Source organism: Ursus americanus, chromosome 1 (genome assembly GCF_024610735.1).
Source record: "Ursus americanus isolate L20-20 chromosome 1, mUrsAme1.1.p, whole genome shotgun sequence".
Lineage (NCBI taxonomy): Eukaryota > Metazoa > Chordata > Mammalia > Carnivora > Ursidae > Ursus > Ursus americanus.
In genome coordinates this window covers 20,346,016-20,365,843 of record NC_142127.1, presented here as the reverse complement: position 1 = coordinate 20,365,843, position 19,828 = coordinate 20,346,016, and the positions used below count along the sequence as shown (strand labels likewise).

The 19,828-nt window shown below is 35.3% G+C and overlaps 2 protein-coding genes across 21 annotated transcripts in view; one reads left to right on the top strand and one right to left on the bottom strand.

Annotated features, from left to right (window-relative positions):
- Window positions 1-19,828, top strand: part of LOC123782474 (uncharacterized) — a 604,024-nt gene that overhangs the window by 206,159 nt on the left and 378,037 nt on the right. The gene's annotated exons all lie outside the window — the stretch shown is intronic.
- HNMT (histamine N-methyltransferase) overlaps window positions 1-19,828 on the bottom strand; it is a 56,378-nt gene that overhangs the window by 32,713 nt on the left and 3,837 nt on the right. For both annotated transcript variants that reach the window (XM_045782690.2, XM_045782683.2), the window contains exon 2: window positions 10,928-10,980. In XM_045782690.2, coding sequence (XP_045638646.2) covers window positions 10,928-10,980 — 53 coding nt within the window. The remainder of the gene's footprint in view (window positions 1-10,927; window positions 10,981-19,828) is intronic.

The following is a 19,828-nucleotide window of genomic DNA, read 5'->3' as shown; positions in this document are numbered from 1 at the left end:
TATTTTTTTATCCATTTTGTCACCCTACATCTTTTGATTGGGGTATTTAGTCCATTTACATTCAAAGTAATTATTGATAGGTATGTATTTATTGTCATTTTATTTGTTTTGTGGTTGTTTCTGAATATTTCCTCTGATCCTTTCTTGTCTTTCTCTCTTTCATGGTGTGCTGATTTTCTTTAGTGATATATTTGAATTTCTTTCTCTTTATTCTTTACATATTTATTAGTGGTTTTTAATATATGGTTGCCATTAGGTTTGCATATAACCACTGCTGCATACAACAGTCTATATTAAGTTGATGGTCATTTAAGTTTGAACCCATTCTTTACTCTTCTCCTCCCCATGTTTTAGGTATATGTTGCCACATTTTGCATCCTTTTACTTTGTGAGTTATTTGACTGATTTTTTACAGAAATATTTGTTTTTACTGCTTTTGTGTTTCCTACCTTTATACTGTCACTTTTGATCTCCTCTTTCTACCTGAAGAGTCCCTTTTAATATTTCTTACAGGCTGGTTTAGTGGCCATGAACGCCTTTAGTTTTTGTTTGTCTGGGAAACTCTTTATCTTTCCTTTATTCTGAATAGTAGCCTTGCTTGATAGAGTATTCTTGGCTGCAGATTTTTCCCATTCAGCACTGTGACTATATCATGCCACTCCTTTCTGGCTTGTTAAGTTTTTATTGAAAAATCTCCTGCTAGCCTTATGGGTTTTCCCTTGCAGATTATTATCTTCTTTTGTCTTGCTGCTTTTAAATTTTTTCCTCATCATTGTATTTTGCCAATTTGATTACAATATATTTTTTATGGATCTGCCTTTGTTGATTTTGATGGGAGTTCTCTGTGCTCTTGGATCTGAAAATGTTTCCTTTCCCAGATTAGGGATGTTTTCAGTTATTATTTCTTTCCATAAATTTTCTGCCCACTCTCTCCTTCTTCTTCCTGTGTTATTTTCTGTGAAACAAAATATGCTGATCTTGATTTAGAAAGTTAAATGAAAATGAATTTCTTAAAATCCCCCTCCTTGCAAATCTCCTTCCTTTGTACCACCCTATCCCTCAAATCAGCCACAACTATAAAATGATACTTCATCTCTCTTTTTGTGCTATGTTGACTCTTTATTTAATTTTATAGTCAGATATTTTTGTGGTTGTAATATATCGATTTCATATGAGCCATATTTTAAATGCATCATGCCTATGTTTAGAGGGATATATATAGATATCTATAGATATAGATATAGATATATAGATATAGATATAGATATCTGAAATCCCTGACAGTGGAACTTACAAAAAGTTCAAAAACAAGGAAAGGATGGATCTCATCTTCTAGACAACTATTCTCCACTCCCTGAACTTCAATGATATATTTAATGAGATAGCAGAGGAATGTTGCATTCTTGCTTGAAATCCAAAGTTAGCTGATTAAAAATAGAAAAAAATATGAAAAGGAAAACTTAGAGGTTATGGATAGACAAAACTGAGCTCAAATTTAGTATTTGACAGAATTATCTTATACAAATTTATTAATATCTCTGCCCTTTAAAGTACATATCTGTAAATTAGGGATAATGTGGTCTATGCTATTGTAAAGGTCAGAGGCACTATATGGAGATCTTGTACTTCAGTTCATGATTATATAGTAATTGCTCAATAAATTGAAGCTATTATACATTAATTCAATGAATATTTTGAGCAGCTACTAAATGCCATGTCCTAATCACTGGAGATATAACAATGAATACTACAGAAAAAAAAAAAAAAACATTCAACTGTTACAGATGGTGATAAGTCTCACGGAGAAAACCAAGGCAAAAGGAGCAGGGGGAAGCCATGGAGGGGAGTTTGTGATTTTCAATTGGATGGTCAAGTAGGCTTCATGTAAAAGAAAGTTTAAGGGGACTAGAAATGAGGGAATGAAGTTTTGTCCTTCTAAATGGGCAGCTCCATAATAAAATGACAACTTGTAAGAGCACTCATCATGTATTTGTATTGTCTGGCTTGTTCTTCTGACTTATGCTCCATCACATGAAACACAAATTCCAGCTTGAGAACCCTGGGGTTTCCCAAAGTAAGAAAATCTGCAGGTCAATAAAATGGAGGATTAAAGAGTGGAAATAGAGTTTGCCATTTGATTTCCTTCTATTCTTGCTTCATTTCTCATATTGAAATGTATGTGAATTCTTTAGATTATCAGCAGGAAAATTTTTATTCTATTACATGTTGCATTAAGATTATTATCTTCCTTGTTCTCTCTACTAGAATATCGGGTGCAAAAAAAAAAATTGTAGGGAGAAAAATTGCCCAAATAACTCTGTGCTTAGTGAAGAAAAATAATTTCAGCTATGGTTTGCAACCACAGCAGGGACAATCTGATGTTGAGCTTCAGTGGGAAAGATAGAAGACTCCTGACATGATCACCTCAACTCTCTCTCTCTCTCTCCATCTCTCTCTCTCTCTCTCTCTCCCTTTCCCAGGGTGTCTCAGTATTGAGGCAATTCTGTCAGTATAGAAATATGAGATAGAATATTAAAATAGCTGTAGGGTCTCAGGAAGGAATTATAAATATAAATTCTGAGTCGAAAGGGCATTGCCATTTGCTTTCGTGTGTCTTCTGGCTGTTAGCCCAGGAACAAAACTGCCTGAATACTTTGCAACTGCAGGAGGCCTAAGAAGAGCCATGTTACCAAAATGTTGTATGAAGTACAACTTAGAGAAAATATTCCAAAAGGTGCTGAACACTGAAATGTAGAGATATTTGATAGACAATTCACATAAAAGACTGAATTTTGCCTTAACTTTTAATTTCTAAAGTTTAAACATATAGATACTTAACTGCTACTTCAACACATACATAGAAAGAAGTAAATTCTATCCATACAATATTGTAATGTGTAAAAATTGTATTGATTTACCCTTAATGAAGTGCTAACTTTCTCTTACCTTTTCTTCCTCATGCCCAAAGACAGGACTTGTAAGATGAAACTACTTGAACTGGCAAAGGTAGTCCAATATAATCATGTAGATGGTGTGATTTCATCAACAATGGCATACGTGCATGCTCTCTCATGCCTCTCTGTCTCCCAAATAACCTTCACAGGCTCTTATATGAGCCTGCAACATTAATAATCATTAAAACACAAATGTCGTTGAGGAAAATTATCAGTCATTTATGCCCTTGAATGAACAGAGTCTGAGGACCTGCTGTCCTCATGGAATAAAAAGCAGGAAACAATTATCAAGTGTCTCAAGGAAGAGACAGTGGAAAACCACCATCCTTTTGACCACCATCACCCTCAGCATCATAGCTAACATGTACTTGGATCAGGCATGGGAGAATCTGTGTGCTCTGAAAAAAGCTCAGCTAAGCTATAACACAGATGACATGGTTCTTAAAATATCTGTACAAGTATAATGCTGTTGCCAGTGAGTCAAAAATGGCCAAAGGAAAATTGTCCCCACAACATGTATGTGGGAGTAGTGCTATGGGCATCAGCCACATAGCTAAAGTTGCTGTCAAGTCAGTGACTCTACTCTTTACCATCATCTCTCATCAACTATAAGATTATAGTTTTAACTGGGTTTATTCTTTCTGTCCCTCTATTTACTTATAAAATTAGTACTGCAAAAAACTTGAGAAATAGATACAGATATGAAGTAGAAAATCAAATAAATGGATCACTACCAGAGAAAGCAAAAGTTAACATTTTGGCTTATTTCCTTCTAAGCTCTTCCTTTTTTACTTTCAAACAAATAATTTCCTTTAGTCTACCAGGCGAGATCATTATGTGTATGAACTATTTTGATTTTCTTACTTGAGAGTTAAACCATGAATATATCAAAATGTACTTAAATGTGTTATTTATGGTGGCAACACTCTGAAATGGAATAATTGTTTTAATTATTATCTTTGATACTATAATATAAATGTAATATAAATGTATATAAATTTATATTTATATGTGGAAATACATGCAAATACATATTTATGTGTAAATATATTTTTATATATAGTTAGTTGGTATGTAGTTAATTTTTTTCTATTATGAAGAACCTGACAACAAACCATGCTTTTTTGTGCAAAAGGAAGATTTCTTTTTAGATTAATTCCAAGAACCACAATTAATGGTTAGAATGAGCCCCTTGGTCTTTGAGGGTATTAAAAATAAAAAACAAAGAGCAAAAGACAAAGGCCTAAGGACAAAGGGTGCCAGATGCTGAGAAAGATAGCAGACTGAAAAACTATAGCACATTCTTAGAAGCCTCCTTGTTGGGCAAGATCAGTCTAATTGCTGGAGCACCTAGAGATGGGGGGCAGGGGCAGGGGTACAGGGTGGGAGCAAGGATGTCCATGAATCCATGAGGAGGTGCTGAAGCTGTAGCTGGGGCTGTGGTGGGACAGCAGGTGAGTGGCTTTCTATGTATTAAGTATGTCATTCTTATGGCCAGCATGACAGGTCTTTGTGTATTTGAAGAATATCAGAACTTTTTTGATACATTACTTTCAGGAAAATTTCATTTCATTTCATGCCTTTAGGTTTTGTAAATGAAAGCTTCCATATCACTGTAATCTCATTAGTATTACATATTTGCTTTTCAAATCTTCTCAAATTGTTCTCAGTAAAAATTTGAACTTTTCTTCAAATAGGCTGCTTATTTTCATTTTAAATATAATTTTTAGCTAATCAAATACTTTTTCATCACTTCTACCAGTTTGTTATTGTTAATAGAGACAAAGCTGAGAAGACCCTGGGCATTGACCCCAATCTCTATAATCCCCAAGCCCTTGTGGCATATATTATTAGGTTCACCATCGGTAAAATGGAGATGACAACAGACCCCCTACACCAGGGTTGCGTGAGTGTGTATATTAAATCACAAAGTTTTATTCAATAGTAAATGTCAAGTGGAAGTCTATTCACTAATTGAGAGATTATCCCAAATTGTCAAAAGAACTGACAAGATACAAATTTTTCCTTCAGCAAAACTGAAGATAACCACATGCTAAGGACTTCCAAGTACATTGTAGATACTCAAAAGTGTGAATAAAAAACTCATATGTTAACAAAAAAGTAATGTGGATCTTTCATATTGCTTTTTATCTGTTTTACCTATATCAGTCCATTACTGCATTCTTATGAATTCTAAGGCTGTACAACTGAGTTTATTTGCTTTTCTAAGTATGCAGTCATTTATTCTGCAAATAATGGTAGTTTTGTCTTCACTCTGCTCATTATCCTGTGTTCCTGTTTCAAGCCTTATTGAATAACCCAAAACAATCTTGTTTACTCTGGTTTTAATGACAATGGTTCCAATGTTGTAGCATTATGCTTGCTTCTCTCAAATTGGTAATGTATTTGTTGTTAATAATACTTCCATTTCACTTGAAAATTTTAAATACAATACAATGGGGTAAGCTATTTTGTTAAAATTATATGTATTTTTAATAATATGGTTATGAATGCCTTTAACAAAACTTTTTATCTGAGGCCCCAAACTATGATTACCCAAAGTAGACAGTCCTAAATTCTATAAATCAGTGAATCAGTAGAGTCCATATCATACAGTAACTGCTAGCATGCTGCACATGAGTAAAATAGTACTTACTCATTTCAAGTTATAAGCAACTAGAATACAGATTAAAAATTATCTGCATGTCTAGAAGTCCCATTTAAATTCCACTTCCTTGATATAGCCAAACATGGTGTTAGCCATACCACTCTGGAGAAATACCTACCTCTTTCTAGAAGGTTACTCATGAAACCTAGATTTTCTGGACCAAAAGCACCTTTAATGGCCTCAACATCCAAGAAATCAGTGCCTAAGTCCCTTCCACAGCATGCCTGAAAAGTATTTTTGTAGCCTATGCTTACTCCTAGAGTCACAGATAACACCTTATCTCTCAAGATGTGTGCTTTCATTCCTGGAAAAGTTTGATCAGTAAATTGTAATATTGACTCAAGCAATCTTTCTCACTTAACAACCATTGATTCTTTAGGGGTAAATATTCTGTAGTTTGATCAATAGGAAATATCTGAAAATGGGAATAAGCACAGTCAATCCCCGCCCTCCTCCCAGGGCCAAAATAAAAAAAATAAAAAAAATAAAAAACAAACAAACAAACAAACAAACACCTAATTCTCTGTATTTCCCAGTCATTCTCAATTTGCTGATATAAACTGTTGGCTTACTCTGAACCACTGAAAAACATTAACCCTTGCTTCCTACCACCTCCTGGCTTCTAAACTTCACACAGTGGCTCTTTCAGTTCTTGCCCTAATTATACTTGGTTCACTTCTATCCAGCTAGCTTAGAAAATAAAACTTCTGTGTCACCTTAACATGTCACTATGAGCGGAGACAGGATTAATAATCTAAAAGATTAGATAGCTGGCTATTACTAAGTACCTAATATCTCCTTTTCCAAGTCAGTAATTAACTTTTATACTTGTTTTGTATAATCTGTTGAACTGAACTAAAGTCAAGAGACCTGGTTTTTGTTCTGCTTTGGTGGTTTTCAGGTTTCTTATCCGTAAAAAGAGATGTTGATGGTTTCTAAACTCTTTTCTATTTTTTAACCTCAGTAAGAATGCCGATGTCTATGTGTTGCAGAACAAAAAAAATCATCTAATTTCTCTCAACATATGTCAGTTAAATTATTACAAAAAGATGGCATGAGAGGGTTAAGACTACCTGTATTTCATATGTGAGATGTTTCAGTTGATTAAAGATTATCTATAGGGGCACCTGGGTAGCTCAGTTAGTTAAGTGCCCAACTCTTGATTTCGGCTCAGTTCATGATCTCAGAGTCCTGAGTTTGAACTTCGTGTGGGGCTCTGTGCTTAGCCAGGAGTCTGCTTGAGGATTCTCTCTCTCCCTCTCCCTCTACCCTTCCCCCTGCTCTCTCTCTCTCTCTAAAATAAATAAATCTTTAAAAATTATCTGTAAACACATATACCATTATATATGTTAGAGCAACTGAGTCAGTACACAAAAGGTTAATAAAAATAGAAGTAGAAAGCTGGATAAAACGAGATTATTATTAGATCTTGTCTAATCCTTATAAAACTTTCTGGCATTTGGACATAAGAACTGAACAGCACAGCAGGTTCTCCTTTAAGCAGAGCCCAGAGCAAGAAGAACACATTGCCCATTACTGCTTTCTGGAACATTTTTCCAGGCATAAATGCATGCAGTGTAAATTACTAGCATTCTCTTCTATCAAAAATAATATGTTTTTTTCTTTATGTACTATCTAGCATAAAGACAATATTCATTAAAAATCAAATAATAATGAAACCCCATTGGGTGGTTCAAGCATCAGTACTGAGGATGAACCCAAAACATATTCTATGAGACTTAGAATACAATGCAATTGTTCTCAATGTCTAAAAACAACTGCTGAAATGAACATGGTCTGAGTACTTCAAGACCTTGAATAAAAGCAATTCCAGTTGCTTTGTGTTTCATTAAAGCACAAACACATGCAACGTACACAATACAACTTTACACTTCCCGGCTTGGGCTCCATAAAAGCTACATAATGTTTTTCTCTTGATTTCCTCTCCTTCTTCATTTTTGGGTTCATGTATTTATTTCATACATTTTCCTAACATTAGGCATACAATCTATGGAGAGCAGTGCTGTCTATCAATTGTATTTTATTGATGTGGTAGATTAAAGATAACATTAAAAAGTTTGCCATGAGTTTCCTCTCTTTTGAACTGTTCAGAGCCCTAATAATTGCTCAGCTTCTGAACTGAATTGCCAAACATCTTTTTCAAAAACCTTACATTCTCTCTTAAATGGTGGAATCTCTCCACACAATCACCAACCTGTACAGAAGAGAAGCAGAAGACAGAAAGGGTGCGTAGGTATCCCTGGGCTCATGTTTGTGGAAGGAAAATCAAATAGGCTGACAAAGAACATGAGCATTAAGTGATAAAAGCAGCAATTTCATTTAGAAAGGTTTTTAGTTTCTTTGCTTTTATTTGTTTTTTCATTGTAGTGGGGAGAAGTGGTACCACCAATAGGAATGCAGAGAGAATATTTGCACCAAAGATATCCAGAAAATTATCTGCAGGTATCTGGGCAATCAGGAGCAGAACATTACACAGGGAAACCAGAGAGGTCTGTAAGCTAAGAAGGAAGTAGAACCTTGTAAGATACATTATGGGAGCTGAGCACAAGTACTAGACAGGGCCAATGGTCTTGTTTGCCATGGATTGGAGTTCAGTAACTACTTGAAAGGACACTGAGGTCACAGGAGAATGCAAAACTCTCAGGTACGCTATAGATTGTAGAACATGTGGGGAGACCATGTCTCTAAAAGATAGGAATTTCCTCATTGTATAGTAATATATGGTTCTTCTGCCCAGTGCTTGCAGTTAGGCAATGATGTTATCATTGAGGTTATCAGATGAACATGTCCCAGTTGGTATGTGAGCACTCAAACTAACTAAATGGGGTCCTCCCACTATAAAGCACTGCTTTTTCATCCCAGAAACATGTAGACCTAGGAATTTTAAATAAATCAATTTTATTTCATATAGCTTACTTACTTGAGCAGAGAATGCTAAGTATCTATAGCTTGAATTTCCCTCGGAGTTCTTCTTATATTTCTGATCAATTTCTTAGGAAAAGTAACCTTAAAGGGTACCCATATTCTCCCCAAGCAGAGCCTGTTATTAATACAATTTTAGGGCTCAGTCAGAAAAATTCCAAGTGTTGCTTCCTCTGTTTTGATAAGTTCTCTATATTAGCTCCTATGTGCACTTTTATGTAAGGAATCACTGTGCAGGCCAAATGTTCTTTTCTCTAGATATCTTATAAGCATCTGGATAAATTTACATTAGAAATTCAATTAACTTTATATTAAAAGGTCAATTAACTTGGCCATGATAGAGATTGTTTTTAATTACTTTTCCTTGTAGGGCTTCTCTTCTTGTCCAAGCACAAGTGACACTATCAAATGATAGTCTCATTGCCTGTTGGGTGTCTGAAACTCATATGCAAAACTCACTGGAAAGGACTGTCTTGGTTAAATGAATTTACCTTTATAATCCTTAGGACTTAAAATATCAGTAAGGAATGATAGGGTATTTTTGCTTAAACAGTCTTTGTAATATTGTTCATGACAATATCCTTCATTATTTGTCCTTGCTCGTTTCTATTTTCTTGGTGGAAGATGATAATAAATAAAAATTATTTTAAAGAGTTAGCCCTCCATGATCCCAGCATTCTGGGATCGAGCCCTGCATTAGGCTCCTCCGCTGGGAGCCTGCTTCTTCCTCTCCCACTCCCCTGCTGTGTTCCCTCTCTCGCTGGCTGTCTCTCTCTCTCTGTCAAATAAATAAATAAATCTTTAAAAAAAACAATAAAGAGTTAGCCCTCATTACATCATATCACAGTATATTGTATGAAAAATGAACAAATGATTACATTAAAAACAAGTGATTCTATTCCTTTAGAGGGCTCTTAGTTATCTTTGTATTCATATGGATCACTACTTAACTTGCTCATGTGTCACTAGAGCACTTATGCTTGAGAAACCCAAAGGATTACCACTTGGCACAATATAACAAGCTGTAGTGTAGTGTCTACTTATTACCAGGAGGTAACCAATACTAAGCCGTCACTCAGTCAAAATAATATAATGAAAGAAAGAAATATAGAAATATATAAATAATATATATGACTATATTTTACATATTACTATATTAACTCCAATCTCCAGATGACTAGCAACTTAAAAATAAAAATACTACTCAGGAGTTTGATTTGAGGTGAAGTCTGCAGATGAAATTTTTTGTTTTACTTTTGAAGAAGGGACCAGCCTGTACCTTACAGGAGCGGTAACAATGTGCTAAGCATGATATAAATGTTATCTATATAGTTCTCACTACAATCCTATGAGATCTAATTCATTGTTTCCATTTTACTGATGAACAAACAGAAGCTTATATTCCAGCCAATGTCACACATTGTCACACTTTAATGGCAAAGTCAGAAACTACACCCACATCAATTGGCCTTTTCAGATTTCCCATTTTCTCCCAGGGTACAAGCACAGCTCTAAGAGTAGTAAGACCATGAAAGTGGGTTTGGAAGTATGTTGACTGTTTGGAGGGCAGTTTGGGAACTGAATCAGAGGGATGGAATGGTTTTGGCCAGTACAACTCAAAGAGTGGGGCCACAAGAGTATAAATTAACTATGTCATTAAACATATTTTCCCCCCATATTGATAGTTTCTCAATGAAGGGAGCTGTGCACTGATTTATATTCCAGTGCATGCTTCTAATCTCCTCCTGGACCAATAACAGTTTGCAAACCAGCAAGCAGTCCATGGACCACACTTAAGTGGCATAAGCTTAAGGAATGTCTTATGAAATTTTCCTTTACTGTGAACAGTTAAATAATTTTAGATAAAAGTTCTCCTTAAATTTACTCTATGTATTTTTCCATTTATAAAAAGTATTAAAAAGCCACATTGGGGCACCTGGGTGGCTCCGTCAGTTAGGCGTCTGCCTTTGGCTCAGGTCATGATTCCAGGGTCCTAGGATTGAGCCCCACATTGGGCTCCCTGCTCAGTGGGGAGCCTGTTTCTCCCTCTCCAGCTCCACCTGCTCATGCTTGTGTGCTTGCTCTCTCTCTGTCAAATAAATAAAATCTTAAAAAATAAATAAATAAAAATAAAAAGCCACATCTTATCCCTATTTCAGGGATATGAAGGCTTAAGTCTTGAATGTTATAAAACTATGGGGGCCCTTAATCTCAGTTGAAGTGATACTACTCTTACTAATTTTAATAAGACAGTTTCTTCTAAGAGCAAAGAAAAATAGTTATTGTAAGAATGAATAATATTGCCATCAAACAGCATGATGTTTGGAGTGAAATACAAATTTTAAAAATGTGTTCTTCATACCTGCACCTCCGCCAATGCTTAGAATCTTAATTTCTGATTTTCTATCACCAATCCTGAAAAAAAAAATTATGTATTTTAAGAAAAATGTGCTATGTGCTTTGTAAAATCTGATTATTGAGTCTAGTTGAAGAGAAAAAACTAGAATTAGAATGAACAAAAACTAGGCCAACATGAAAGGTCACACTCATGTCAGTGGTTATACTGCTGTGTTTAGAAATCTTTAGAAAATAGGTTCTACTCATTAATGATTTTGAACTGGGAGACTTTTAGAAACAGCACTATAAACATTTATTTCTGAGATAGGAAATGCCATTTGTTTAGAGATTGTTTGGAGAATAAGAACAGATAAAGTGGGCCTTTGAGTCTAGTGATCTAATAAGCCATTCATTATAGATGGGAAGAAGGCTAAGATGATTCGTGCTGTATATCTGCTTTCCCTCTTTCTTGCTAACTTCCTTTCAATGAGCGAATGTTTATTAAACATTTATTATGTGTTTATATTTAGCATTGGGGATATAAAAATGAAAAAAAACACTACTTTGTTCTCAAGTTAAAATGTGAGATAATAAAGCCCAGTATTAAGAGAAGGGAAAGATGGCAGAGTAGGAGAACCCTGAACTCATCTCCTCCCACAGACACACCGACGCTACAATGACATATGATGCAACTCACCCTGAAAACAACTTGAAGACAGAAGAACAGATTTTCCACAGCTAAAGACTTTTAAAAAAGACATAAAGGAGCCATATCGAGAAGGGTAGGAGGCGTAGAGATGTAGTAGGAACCAAACCCCAAGCATGGCAAGTATAGGGTGGAGGGATATCAAAGGCATGGAGATCCTTTCTAAGGAGTGAGGGGGTGAAGCCCCACCTGAGGCATCCCCTGTTATAGGAACCTGTACCAGGAAGACAAGCTCTCATAACATCTGGCTTTGAAAATCAGCAGGAATTATCTCCAGGAGAGCCAGGCTATAGGAAACTGAGACTCTGCTCTTAAAAAGGCCAGCACACAATATCACTTCATCAGAGACACAGTACAGAGACAGAAGTTTGAAAAGTACCTGAACATGTTGGGAGGAAATTTATTGACTAATTTTGGGATTTGTGCTGGAGGGACAGGGGTCTACAGAAGCTTTCTCCAAGAATGCAAGTGCTGGCAGGCATCATTTTTCTTACCCTTTTTCAGTCTAGCTAGCTGGATGCTGGTAGGAGCCAATGTTGACACTCTCCTTCTACTGCTTGCTCTTCTCAGCATGCCCCTGCAGACCTGCCCCAGCAGGCAGCCGTCCAAAGCAGGTCCTACCCCACCATACCCAGAAGACAACTCCAGCTGAGACCAGTGCTCCTCCAGAGTGATTTCTTCACTGAGGATACTGAAGGGCAGCCCCACCCACCAGTAAACTTAGTAATTGTGGCTGGGCCTCTCTGCCAGCTGTGTTGGGAGCTCACACCACTGACTAGCAAGCCCATAGAAGCTATAGCTTGGTCTGTCAGCCTGCCAGACTATGGGCCATCTCCGGCCATCACTGTGCTCACAGTAGTTGCAGCCTGGTCACAACAGGAGGGCATACACAGTCCATGCAAGGGACACTCCTGGAGCACCTGGTTCTGGCAAATGGGAACATTGCACTACTGGGCCCCACAGGATGCCTTCTCATAAGACCACTACTTTCAAGACCATGAGATACAACTGAGCAACTAATGCATAGAAATATACAGAGAGTCATATAAAATTAAAGACACAGGAATGTGTTCCAAACAAAAGAACAAGACAAAACATCAGAAAAAGAACTAAACAAAACAGATAAGCAAGGTACCTGATGAAGAAATGAGAGTAATATTTATAAAGATGCTCACCAGATTTGGAAGAAGAGTATGAGCTCCATGAGAACTTCAGTGAAGAGACGGAAAATGTAAAAAAGAATCAATCAAAACTAAAGAATATAATAATGAAAAATACACTAGAGGAAGTCAACAGCACAGTAGAGGATGCAGAAGAATAGATCAGCAATCTGGAAGTCAGGATAGTGGAAAGCACCCAAGCTGAACAGCAAAAAGAAAAAAGAATTTTCAAAAAATGAGGATAGGTTAAGGGACCTCTGTACATCAAGTGTACTAACATTTGTATTATGGGGGTGCCAGAAGGAAAAGAAGGGGCCAAAGACTTACTTAAAGAAATGATTGCTGAAAACTTCACCAACCCGTAGGAGGAAGCAGTTCCAGGAGTCACAGAGATCCCCAAACAAGATGAACCAGAGGAAGTCCACACCAAAATACATAATAATTAAAATGCCAAAAATTAAAGATAAGTTGAAAATCTTAAAAGCAGCAAGAGAAAAGAAAGCTGTTATGTACAGGGGAAATCCCATAAGGCTATAACCTGATTTTTCACCAGAAATTTTCCAGGCTAGAAGATAGTGGCATGATATATTCAAAGTGCTGAAAGAAAAGCCTACAGCCAAGTGTATTCTACCTGCAAGATTAACATTCAGAATTGAAGGAGAGATAGTTTCCCAGACAAATAGAAATTAAAGGAGTTCATCACCACTAAACCAGACTTACAAGAAATGTTAAAGGGACTTCTTTATGTGGAAAAGAAAAAACCATAACTAGAAATAAGAAGATTATGAAAGGGGAAAAAAATGCACTGATAAAATCAAATAAAGCTAGGATGAAAGGTAAAACACAAAAGTAGTGAAATAAATTCTATCTACAAAATTAGTTAAGGATTACACAGAATAAAAAGATGTAATATATGACATTATACACATAAAACATGGAGGGGGAGTAAAGATGTTTTTATTTTAGAATGTGTTTGAATTTAAGCAACCATAAACTTAATATAGATTGTTATATACATAGGACATTATATGTGAACCTCATAGTAATCACAAAACAAAAACCTATAATAGATACACAAAAAATAGAGAAAGGGATCCAAGTATTACACTAAAGAAAGTCATCAAATCACATGGCAATAGAGCAAGAGAAAAAGAAAAGAGAGAAGAACTACAAAAACAATTATTAACTATTGTAAACATTTATTCACCCAACATAGAGGCACCTACATATATAAAGCAAATATTATCAGACATAAAGAAGTAACAGTAATACAATAATAGTAGGGGACTTTACATCCCATTTACATCAATGGATAGATCATCCTGGCAGAAAATTGATAAGCAAACAGTGCCTTTGAACAATACATTAGAACAGATGGACCTAACAGAAACATACAGAACATTCCATTCAAAAACAGCAGTATACACATTTTTTTTCACGTGCACATGGACATTCTCTAAAACAGATCACATGTTAGGCCACAAAACTTGTATCAATAAACTTAAGAGAATTGAAATTGTTATCAAACATCAGAAAAGATCACAATAATATGAAACTAGAAATCGATTACAAGGAAAAAAAAAACATGGAGGCTAAATAGCATGCTAGTAAAAAACCAATGAGTCAACTAAAAATCAAAGAGGAAATTAAAAAAAAAATACCTGGAGACAAATAAAAATGGAAACATAGCCGTGCAAAATGTTTGGGATGCAGCAAATGCAATTCTAAAAGGGAAGTTTATAGCAATACAGGTCTACCTAAGAAACAAGAAAAATCTTAAATAAACAATCTAATCATACTCCTAAAAGACTGGAAAAAGAAGCTCAACGTTAGTAGAAGGAAGGAAATAATAAAGATCAGAGAGGAAATAAATAAGTGAAATAATGACTTAAAAAACAATAGGAAACATCAGTGAAGCCAAGAGCTGGTTCTTTGAAAAGTTAAACAATTCATAAACCTTTAGACAGATTCATTAAGAAAAGTGGAGAGAGGACTCAAATAAAATCAGAAATGAAAGAGAATTTACAAATGACACCATAGAAATACAAAGGATTATAAGAAACTACTATGAAAAATTATATGCCAACAAATTATACACTGAGAAATAGAAGAAATGTATAAATTCCTAGAAAAATACAATCTTTACTGAATCAGGAATAAATAGAAAAATCTAAACAGGCATATTACTATTGACAAAATTGAATCAGTAATCAAAAAACTTCCAACAAATGTCCAGGACCAGATGGATTCACAGGAGAATTCTACCAAACATTTAAAAAAGAGTTAATATCTATTCTTCCCAAACTATTCCAAAAAACGGAAGAGGAAGTAATGTTTCCAAATTCATTCTGTGGGATCAGCATTACCCTAATACCAAAATGAGATAAAGATACTAAAAAAATTTTTTTAGAAACTACAGACCAATGTCCAACACAGATGCATAAATTCTCAAAAAAAATATTAGCAAACCAAATTCAACAACATATTAGAAGAATCATTCACCACAATCAAGAAGGATTTATACTGGGATACAAGGATGATTCAATCTGCTAATCAATCATCAATATGATATACCACATTAACAAAATGAAGGAAAAAATGATACAATCATCTCATTAGATGCAAAAAAGCATTTGACAAAACTGAACATCTCTTCATGATGAAAACTCTCAACAGAGTGGGCTTAAAGGGAGCCATAACAAAGGCCATATAAGAAAATCCCACAGCTAGCATCATACTCTGGTGAAAAGCTGAAAGCTTTTCCTCTAAGGTCAGGAACAAGACAAGGATGTCCACTCTTACCACTTTTGTTCAATGTAGTACTGACGTCCTAGCCACAGCAATCAGACAAGAAGAAGAAATAAAAGACATCCAAGTTGGTAAGGAAAAAGTTAAACTGTCACTATTTATAGATATGATACTATATGTACAGAACCCTAAAGACTCACTAAAAAACTATTAGAAGTAGAAAATCAATTCAGTAAAGTTGTAAGATCCAAAAGTAATATACAAAAATCTGTTCCATTTCTGTACATTAGTAACAAACTTGCAGAAAGAGAAATCAAGAAAACAATCTCATTTATAACTACATTAAAAAGAATAAAATACCTCAGAATAAATTTACACAAGGAGGTGAAAGACCCTCTGAAAACTATAAGACATTGATGAAAGAAATTAAAGGAACAGAAATAAACAAAAAGATATAACATGCTCATGGATTAGAAGCATAAATATTGTTAAAATATCCACACAACCTAAAGCAATCTACAGATTTAATGCAATTCCTATCAAAATACCAATAGTGTTTTCACAGAACCAGAACAGATAATCCTAAAATTTGTAGGGCACCATAAAAGACCTCAATCAGCCAAAGCAATCTTGAGAAAAAGGAACAAAACTAGAGGTAACACAATCCCAGATTTCAAACTATATTACAAAGTGATAATAATCAAAAGTACATGATACTGGCACAAAAACAAACACATAGATCAATGGAAGAGAATAGTAAGCCCAGAAATAAACCCACATTTCTATTGTCAATTAATCTATGACAAAGGAGTCAAGAATATACAAAGAGAGGGTGTTTGTGTGGCTTAGTTGGTTAAGGATCTGACTCTTGGTTTCAGCTCAGGTCATAATCTCATGAGTCATGAGATTGAGCTCCACGTTGGGCTCCATGCTCAGCAAAGAGTCTGCTTAAAGATTCTCACCCTCTGCCCCTTCCTCCATTCACTCATGCTCTCTCTCTCTCTAAAACAAATAAATAAATCTTAAATATACATACATATATATATATATATATATATACACACACACACATACACACACACACACACACACACACACACACACACACAACAAGGGAAAGACAGTCTCTTCAATAAATGTTGCTGGGAAAACTGGATAGCTACATGCAAAAGAATGAAACTGGACCACATTCTCATACCATAAACAAAAATAAACTCAATATGGATTAAAGAACTGAATGTGAGACATGAAACCATAAAAACCCCAAAAGAAAACATAGGCAGTAATCTCGGACATTAGCCTTCACAAGATATTTTTGGATCTGTCTCCTCAGGGAAGGGAAACAAAAGCAAAAATAAACAGTTGGGACTACATCAAACTAAAAGGTTTTTGCATGGCAAGGGAAACTATCAACAAAACAAAGGCAACCTAGTGAATGGGAGTAGATATTTGCAAATGATATATCCTATAAAGGATTAACATTTAAATATATAAAGAACTCCTACAACTCAACACCAAAAAAAAAAAAAATCCAATTAAAAATGGGTAGAGGACCTGAATAGACATTTTTCCCAAGAGGACATACAGATGCCCAACAGATACATGAAAAGATGCTTAAATCACTAAATGTCAGGGCAGTGTAAATGAAAACCACAATGAGATGTTATTTCACACAGAATGGGTAGTATCAAAAAGAAAAAATAACAAGTGTTGGTGAGGATGTGGAGAAAGGCAAACCCTGGTGCACTGTTGGTGAGAATGTAAATTGGTGCAGCCACTATGGAAAACAGTATGGAAACAGTATGGAAAACAGCTTCCTAAAAAATTAAGAATACAAATATCACACAATCCAGCAATTCCACTTCTGGGTATTTACCCAAAGAGAACAAAGACACTAAATAAAGATATATGCTCCCTTATGTTTATTGAACCATTATTTACAATAGCCAAGATATGGCTATTGGGTGAATGAGTGAATGGACAAAGATGTGATATATATCCACAATGGAATATTATTCAGCCATTAAAAAAAATGAGATCCTGGGGCACCTGGGTGGCACAGCGGTTAAGCATCTGCCTTCGGCTCAGGGCGTGATCCTGGCGACCTGGGATCAAGCCCCACATCAGGCTCTTCCGCTATGAGCCTGCTTCTTCCTCTCCCACTCCCCCTGCTGTGTTCCCTCTCTCGCTGGCTGTCTCTATCCTGTCGAATAAATAAATAAAATCTTTAAAAAAAAAAAAAATGAGATCCTGCCAAAAGTCCAACGTGGATGGACTTAGAGGGTATTCTAAGTGAAATAAGTCAGACAGAGTAAGATAAATGCCATATGATTTCACATATATGTCAGATCTAAAAAACAAAACTAACAAACATCAACAAAACAGAAATAGACTCAAAAACAGAGAAAACAAACGTGGTTGCCAGAGGGAGAGGAGTGAGGTGATGGGTGAAATAGGCATAGGGGTTTAAAGGGTATAAATGTCCAGTCATAAAATAAATAAGCTGTGGGAATGCATGTATAAGGTAAGAAATAAAGTCAATAATAGTGTAATAATGTATGGTGACAAACGGTAACTACACTTCTTGTGGTGAGCATTTTGTAATGTATATGATTGTGGAATCACTATGTTGTACACCTGAAACAATATTGTATATCAACTATACTTCAATTAAAAATAAGGGAAAAAAATAGAGCCCAGTATTACAGTTCTAGTACTAGAAATGGAATGGGATTGATGGACTGGGAAGTAAGAGTAGGACTTGCTTTTGATCGATATTAATGAAAGGGGGAAGGGTATTATGACTGCCTAATTTCCAACTTGGCTGACTGCATATGGTGAGAAAAAGGAAGCTGGGGAATGTAGTTTGATGGCAAGTCTGTGTTTTGTCAGGGTTTTTTTGTTTTGTTTTCGTTTGGTTTTGTTTTTTTAATAAATCTGAATTCTACAGACATTTGGATATGCAAGATTTAAGTTGAGTGGAGGACAGATCAGGGTTAATGATGTATTCTGGAAAATTATCATCATAAATTTATGCTCAAAACTAGAAGACTAGATTCTATCACCCAAACATATTGCAAAGAATTAGATGAGCATTGGGATAGTGATGTAATGCCAACTTTTAAAAGTCACTGGATTATGGGGAATGCACAAAGGGGACAAAGAAGGAAACAGTAAAGCTCAGAGAGAATAGAATTAGAGAAGGAGAAAGCCATTAGTAGTGTTAACAGTAGCAGAGTGTACTACCAAAAAATAAAGGAGGAATCATCTCCATTGAATTTGGCAATATGAATATCTTTGATAATAGTTTTAAAAGAAGGTTGAGGGCAGGAGTCAAACGGCAGTGAGATTAAAAGTGAACTGAATAAAGAGGAAGAAGATGTAGAGATTGTTAAATTAGGATGAAAGAGTGAGAATGGAAAAGGGAAACAGGAACTGTAAGAGTGGTGTTTGTTTATTTGGACTGTAGCTTTTTTCTTTTCTTTTCCTTTCTTTTCTTTTCTTTTCTTTTCTGATGTGAGAGAGCATGGACAGAGTAATAGGACAAAAACAGATGGAAGCAGTTTTTAAGGAAACTTTAAAGGATAGATTCAAGGACACCCATGAATGAATTGCCTTCCTTAGTTCTAATTATCTCCCTGCTCATAATCATAGTCCTAATACACTCATCCCTAAATATGCTCTTGGTTAATTCTTTAAACTGCTCTATATCTGTAGATAGCATAGTGAAGCTATGGAGCACAGCACCAAGGTTGAAGTCCTAACCTACTGATATGTTACCTTAAGCAAGTTTTTTAATTTCTCTGCATCTTTATTACCTATGAAATAGGATAATAATACCACTTACTGTATAGAATTGTAATAAAAGTATCTAGTTTAAGGAACAGTTGTGGGGATTAAGTGATTTAATTCATGTAAATCTCTTTGAAATGTGTCTGCACATGACAAGCACTCAACATATATTAGCAATTTTTATTATTCCAGCCACAGCTAAGTGATTTCACTCTTTGAATCTTCACAATTTTTCTATGAATTAGACACTATTATGAACCCATTTCATATATTATGATTAATAATTATTGAAAACTTATATTTTATAGTCAAGGATCTAAATGCATCACTTATTACAACAACAACAAACTTTATTATTTACAGCTATATACTGGAACTCTCCCCACCCCACACTTCACCTCCAGATGGGAATTGTTTCCCCAAGGAAACAAACCACCTTGGTGAATAAATGTATGATACTGACATCTGAGAATCTCCCAACAAACAACTGAATCCACATTCAGTTGCTACAGTGAGCCAC